General features: G+C 37.5%; 1 protein-coding gene across 1 annotated transcript; it reads right to left on the bottom strand.

The window, feature by feature from the left end:
- Window positions 1–2006: 2006 nt before the first annotated feature.
- Window positions 2007–2801, bottom strand: LOC132176447 (uncharacterized). The gene has a single exon (XM_059588653.1). The coding sequence runs from the start codon at window positions 2790–2792 to the stop codon at window positions 2259–2261; it is 534 nt and encodes a 177-aa protein (XP_059444636.1). The 5' UTR covers window positions 2793–2801; the 3' UTR covers window positions 2007–2258.
- Between the last annotated feature and the right edge of the window lie 3832 nt (window positions 2802–6633).

Genomic DNA, 6633 nt, shown 5'->3' with positions numbered 1-6633 from the left:
ACAACCCAAAACACAAATATTTATTTTTATGTCATAGCAAAATATATATATATATATAATACTTTTTAAAAAACATTTACAAATATTACTTAAATGGGTGATTGGTCGATCAGCCATATATGGCTGGCCACCACAAAAGACTTGGGGGTGTTGAACCATCTTTTTCAACAAATCTTCACGTACTGGAAATCCATATATAATATTTTTATTAATCATTTTCGTGACTCTTTCAGCAGATTTGACTATTATTATATCAGCCAACCACCCGCAAGCGACTGTTTATCCTCCAACTTGGCAGGCTGGAATTGATCAATTGACAATATTGGTTTCTTTGTGAGAGACCATTGAATAGCATTTGGTCTCACCCAATTGGTCTCACTATTATATATTATATTGTTTTGGTAAAATTATTAGTATCAATTATTTTCATCCACTATTTCTATTTACTTCTTACTAAATTAATTAACCAAAATTATATAGTCATCTATGATGCATGAATCTCATATATTCAGCACATTAATCAATCGATTTGAGAACATCTGCATGGTACCACATTGAAATCTTTCATTTGGCACATTGGTAATTGCCTTTGTGATTCCGACGGAAGGTGATCGCATATAAGAGTCACGAGACTGAAGGAACATGGTAATTGAGAAGTCTCCAATGAGGGCATGCAATTTGGTCGACACAAATCTACTATAAAAGGCACTAGACACCAAATAAAAAGATGATTTTGTTCCCGTCTCTTTAAGATTACCTTTGTTTTCTTAAAATTATTCTCCTTAAATTTTATTAACTTAAGCATTAAAACTATTTTTCGTCGGCCCATTCTAGTAAGTTCTTTTGCTAAGTTATTATCTCTTTGAATTTCTTTTATCATCCATCACCTTGACAAGCTAACAACAACCTTTTATTATATCAATGTTTATTGGGGCAAATGGAATTTAAATAAGTGTTGAAAATAGTCGTTTTCGTTTTAATCTTCTAGAATTTTAGCTTGCCAAACCTAAACATTCTTCCTCAATTGGGTTTTCACAAAGTAAAATGATAATAAATATTTGAAGATGGTTGCATCGTTTGAATCTTCTAGACTATAGCTTGCAGCGAAAGTTTCCAATTTTTTTAGTTTTATTAAATCTAAATCTTCTTTGATTGAGTTTTTTAATTTGAAAAGATTCTGGTAACCTAATCTATAAAATTAAGGGCATAAATTTCTTTCAAACGGGTATGTAGGAAATATCCACTAACTCATGTAAAATAGTGTCAAGTGTCTGAGGTTAAGAATTTAATGTGTATTTTAAATGTTTATAAACACTTTGCACTATTTTTCATGGGTTGAAAGATATTTTCTCCGGACTAGTTTGGAGGAAATTTCTGTCTAAAAATTAATATATGTCTTTTTTAATAAAGTTAATACAGCACGTGACATGTATGCATGTGATTTTTTTTTTTTTTTCCAACCCTACCCGACGCGATTAAAGCAATTACAACATGAGCCCAAATATCAAGTTTGGAACAGAGTAAATTGGAGTAAGACTAGCTTCTTACAGAGAACCTGAAACTCTTTCAAATCACTATTTAAATCGACTTAACACTCATAATAATAAGATCCCTCCAAATATAAAACAACTTACCATCGAAGGCCCCTACTCTTAACCGTAATAGGACATCTTCAAAGATGGCCTTTATTGACAACTACAATTGAGACCCACTAAAATGTTACTTAGTAAAAGACTTTAGAGACAGAAAAACATGTTGCCTTCAATGGACTTCTAAACACCCGATGATTGTAACATATGCTGCATAAATTTTCTACTTTTCACATAGCATAATGCCTATCCACGGAGTATCAAACTCCTACTAATACAAAAATAATTTTTATCTTTATGTCACATTAGAATATTTTTCAATCAAAACAAAAAACTCCATCAAATTATAAACAGATTAACGAACATAATTGATGCAGGCCTTTGCGTTTTGTCATTCATAATAACCATTATTTTCATTATAATATGTACAAGACAAGGTAATAAAAACATTAGAAAGACCTAATACAAAGCGAGCTAAAAGGGACTTTCTTATAATTGTCTAGCAAGAGTACTTTAATACAGTCATGAATTTGTGATTTTATTTTTCACGATCAAAGATAATACTACTCTTCGCACCTATTTATAACACTTATTTCACATGAGTTGACGTAATATGATCGGCTAATACTTTTGCTTTTCTGACATGAAAGTCACTTAAAACATGTCATGTCAACCCTTTCTACGAGTACCCTTTGTTGGCCTTGGTGTCGTGCTAGCAGAGCTTGCAGATGCAGCCATCCTCATTCTCTCTATCAATGCCTCAGTATTCACTTGCTCCGACAAGATCTCCTCCAACTGCTTCGTGTTAATCACCAGCTTCACTCTCCAAACTCCATCTCCGACCGATGGCAGAACCTCAAGAACAGAATCATTTGCCAAATTCTCAGCAACATCCGATGCTGCCCCAAATGACTTCTTAGCTGGCTCAGCCACACTTCTACTCATGCACTCATTCTTGCATAACACATGATCCTTAACAAGTGGAAGTAGATAGTACAACCGGCCACCAATGAGGCACTCAAGGTCCAGCAATGGAGCCGACGCGTGACCCTGCCGGAAAACGCCATACCCGGGGTGGTCGTTAATGATATCCCGAGCCGTAACTGGACTTTTGAACTCCAAAACCGCCCCGGAATCTGTCAGAACCCGGATTGAGTTGTGACAATCCCCTGTGACAACCCCTTTGAGAGAGCAATTCCCCATTGCCAAAAAAATTCCTACACTTTTCATCCCAAACCCAAGTTTGATATATATATATATATATATTGAAGTTGTAGAATCTAAGCAAACATTAGTGGGGGATGTGTCAGAAGAGCCATTCTAGGGCTGTCATTTTCAAAAGCTTGGAACGGCGCCATGTGAAATTGGACCGTTAGGACAATTATTTTAAGCAAGTTTGGAATGATCCAAACTATCCAAGGTAAAAGGAACAGAACAAGAGATGCATAAAATAATTGAAAGGAAACGACATCTGAGAAGCAGGCCGTATTCAAATATCTTGTCTAAATGTTTGATTCTTTGTAATCCAATAGGTATCTGTGAGTTTTTTAATTTTAATTTTAACCATATTGGTTCAATGTATCAACAATATCTACCTTAGAATATGCATAATTAACATACTTTATCAAGACAACCCATCATCAGCGGGAAAGTTGAACGAAAATCAATATGCACTGTGCAAGCGTACGCTTCTACAGTTATATCATCATCTGCACTCACGGGGCTTAAAACAACATATATATATATATATATATATATATATATATATATATATATGGTTTAAGATGTTAGAGAATCTATATTAAAATGCTATTGTAGGTTATTTATCGTTTATATGATTGATAATCAAGTCCTAGTGTAAATTGAACTTTCTTTCCTATAGCCGGCCCTAGGTTTTCTCTCTAAACCTAGAGAGAAAAAATCAGACATGTGGGGAGGAGGGAGCTCTTCTTTCCCCTCCCCCCCTACTCCCCTCTTCATTTCTCTCCCTCCTTTTTTTTTTTTTTTTTTTTTTTTTTTTTTTTTCAATTTATTTTTTTTTGGTTTTTTCGACTAGTTCAGTTGCTTCGGTCATCCCTTTACTTATGCTGCATTGCCTTCGTCTACCCTCCATTGTGTTGCGCCGCTCTTTGCCTTCCCAAAATTGGTTGGGCTTTTGGACTTCCTTGTCTCGGCTGTTGTAGCTATTTGCTGATTTTTTATTTTTTATTTTTTAATAAGGGTTTTGTTAGTTTATGTTTTGGCACATTCGGTTTGCATGTAAGTTGTTGAAAATGAGCACCTCAGCATTTCCAGAAAGCAGGATTCTAGAAGGCCCTGTCCGGATCGCCAGAAGCTAGGTCCGGACCCAATATCCAGCAAACACACTTTGAAGGGCCTGTCCAGACCGTCAGAAGCCGGGTTCGGAAACAATAGGAAGTCAAATGTGAAGGGCTTGTCCGGACCGTCAGAAGCCAGGTCCGAACACTATATCCAGCAAGCTACTTTTGAGGGGCATGTCCGGACCGCCAGAAGCTGGGTCCGGACCTAATTTCCAGCAAGTTGCTTTTGAGGGGCATGTCCGGACCGCTTGAAGATGGGTCCGAACCCAATTTCCAGCAAGCCCATTTTGCATGGCCTGTCCAGACACATGACTTGGCTGTTCGGACACCACATGGTTACACATATGTAACCCTAGCTGTGTCCGGACACCCACTTATCCCTGTCCGGACATGGCTGCTAAATTTCTGTTTTATTTTCTATTTAAACAATCTGTTTGGCCTAATATAGGTACGTATTTTGAGAGCTAAAACAGAGAGCTTAGAGAGAGATATTGTTCTAGTTTATGTGAGTAAAGATTAAATACGTGAAGCCAATCGGAATTCCGGTGAAAGGAAATCCTATAGAAGAATTGTGCTAGATGTTCTGGAAAGGGCTACTGTGGTAGAAGTCAAGTGGGTCGCTTATTGTGTGCAAGGAAGAGTCAATTGCAAAGGTTTTGTAATTCTTCTTAGAGCTTCTTCACATGGATCTTATGGGCCTACACGGACAACTAGTATAGGAGGCAAGAAATACATTATGTTGGTCGTAGATGACTTCTCTCGATATACATGGGTAATTTTGTTAAGAGAGAAATTTGAGGCATTTGAACAAGGTCAGATCTTGTTCAATAAGATACAGAATGAACAAGACTCTCTCATCAAACGAATCCGTAGTGATCATGGCAGAGAATTCGAGAATTCCAGTTTTAAAGATTTTTGTGCTCAACAAGGTATCAAACAAGAATTCTCATCTCCCATAACTCCTCAACAAAATGGGGTAGTCGAACGGAAAAATAGAGTCATTCAGGAAATGGCTGGAGTCATGATACATGCTAAGAATTTGGCACAACATTTCTAGGGAGAAGCAGTCCATACGGCATGTCATATTGTAAATCGAGTTTTTCTCAGACCAATAACTACCAAGACACAGTATGAGCTATGGCAAGGTAAGAAGCCCACTGTCAAATATTTTCGGGTGTTCGAAAGTACGTGCTACATTCTTCGTGATAAGGAGAACTTGGGGAAGTTTGATGCAAAGAGTGACGTAGGAATTTTTCTTGGGTATTCCACTACAAGTCGAGCTAGTCGAGTGTATAACACAAGGACCAAGTCAGTAATGGAATCAGTCAATGTTGTCATCGACGATGAAACTACCAAGAATCACCTTGCGGAAGAAGAACCTCATGTTGAGGGGGAGCAAGTTGATATTTCTGATAAGACTCATGAACCTCCTAGTCCGAATGTTTTAGCAGTTCGTACGTCAATATCTTTAGCTGCAGAAGACATGACTCCTTCACCAGTTCCAAACATGGTTTCTCACCCTAGAGAAAATTTGCTGAGAAATGTTAATGAAGGTTTACGACTGCGAAACAGGGTGATTAATCAAGTCTCTTATTCTTATTATCTTTCTCAGATTGAGCCAAAGAAAGTTAATGAGGCATTAGAGGATGAGAGTTGGGTTGTTGCTATGCATGATGAACTCAATCAGTTTGTTCGGAATGATGTATGAAATTTGGTTCCAAGACCAAAAGATCAAAACATCATCGGCACTAAATGGATATTCGAGAATAAATCTGATGAGCATGATACAGTGGTAAGAAACAAGGCTCGATTGATTGCTCAAGGATACACTCAAGCTGAAAGAGTGGACTTTGATGAGACGTTTGCATCGGTAGCCAGATTGGAATCCATCAGAATTTTGTTGAGCATCTCATGTCATCTCCAGATCAAATTGTATCAGATGGACGTCAAGAGTGCTTTTTTTAATTGCATTCTTCAAGAACATGTTTACAAGCTAAAAAAGGCACTTTATGGATTGAAACAAGCTCCGAGAGCATGGTATGAACGTCTGACTACGTATCTTCTTGAAATGGGTTCATTCGAGGACAAGCTGACTGTACCTTGTTCATCCGTAGGGAAGGCAGCCAACTACTCATTGTCCAGATTTATGTAGATGACATTATTTTTGGCTCTACGGTCGACTCACATGCTCATCAATTCTCTAAGGAAATGAAACAAGAGTTTGAAATGAGTATGATTGGTGAATTGACTTACTTTCTAAGTTTTCAGGTCCAATAATCCAACAAAGGTATCTTTGTGTCTTAACCAAAGTCTGCCAAAGATCTTGTGAAAAGATTCGGTTTGGATGGAAAAAGTCATGCTCGCACACCCAAGAGTTCGAGTGTTAAGTTGAGAGTACAGATGTAGCTGGGAAATCCGTTGACCAAACCTTATACAAAAGCATGATAGGCTGTCTACTCTACCTTACAGCTAGTCGACCAGATATATCATTTAGTGTGGGTGTATGTGTTCGATTTCAAGCTAATCCAAAGGAATCCCATCTGACAGCAGTTAAATGGATCCTCGGGTATGTAAATGGCACTATCAATGTTGGGATTTATTTTTCTACTAACACAAATCTTGAGCTTGCAGGATATTCTGATGCTAACTGGGCCGGTAATGCGGATGATCGAAATAGTACATTTGGCGAATGCTTTTATGTGGGTATAAACTTGGTCGCCTGG

This window comes from Corylus avellana, chromosome ca3 (genome assembly GCF_901000735.1).
Source record: "Corylus avellana chromosome ca3, CavTom2PMs-1.0".
In the NCBI taxonomy this organism is placed as follows: domain Eukaryota; kingdom Viridiplantae; phylum Streptophyta; class Magnoliopsida; order Fagales; family Betulaceae; genus Corylus; species Corylus avellana.
The sequence above is the reverse complement of the archived record's forward strand: the minus strand, read 5'-3'. Positions and strand labels throughout refer to the sequence as shown.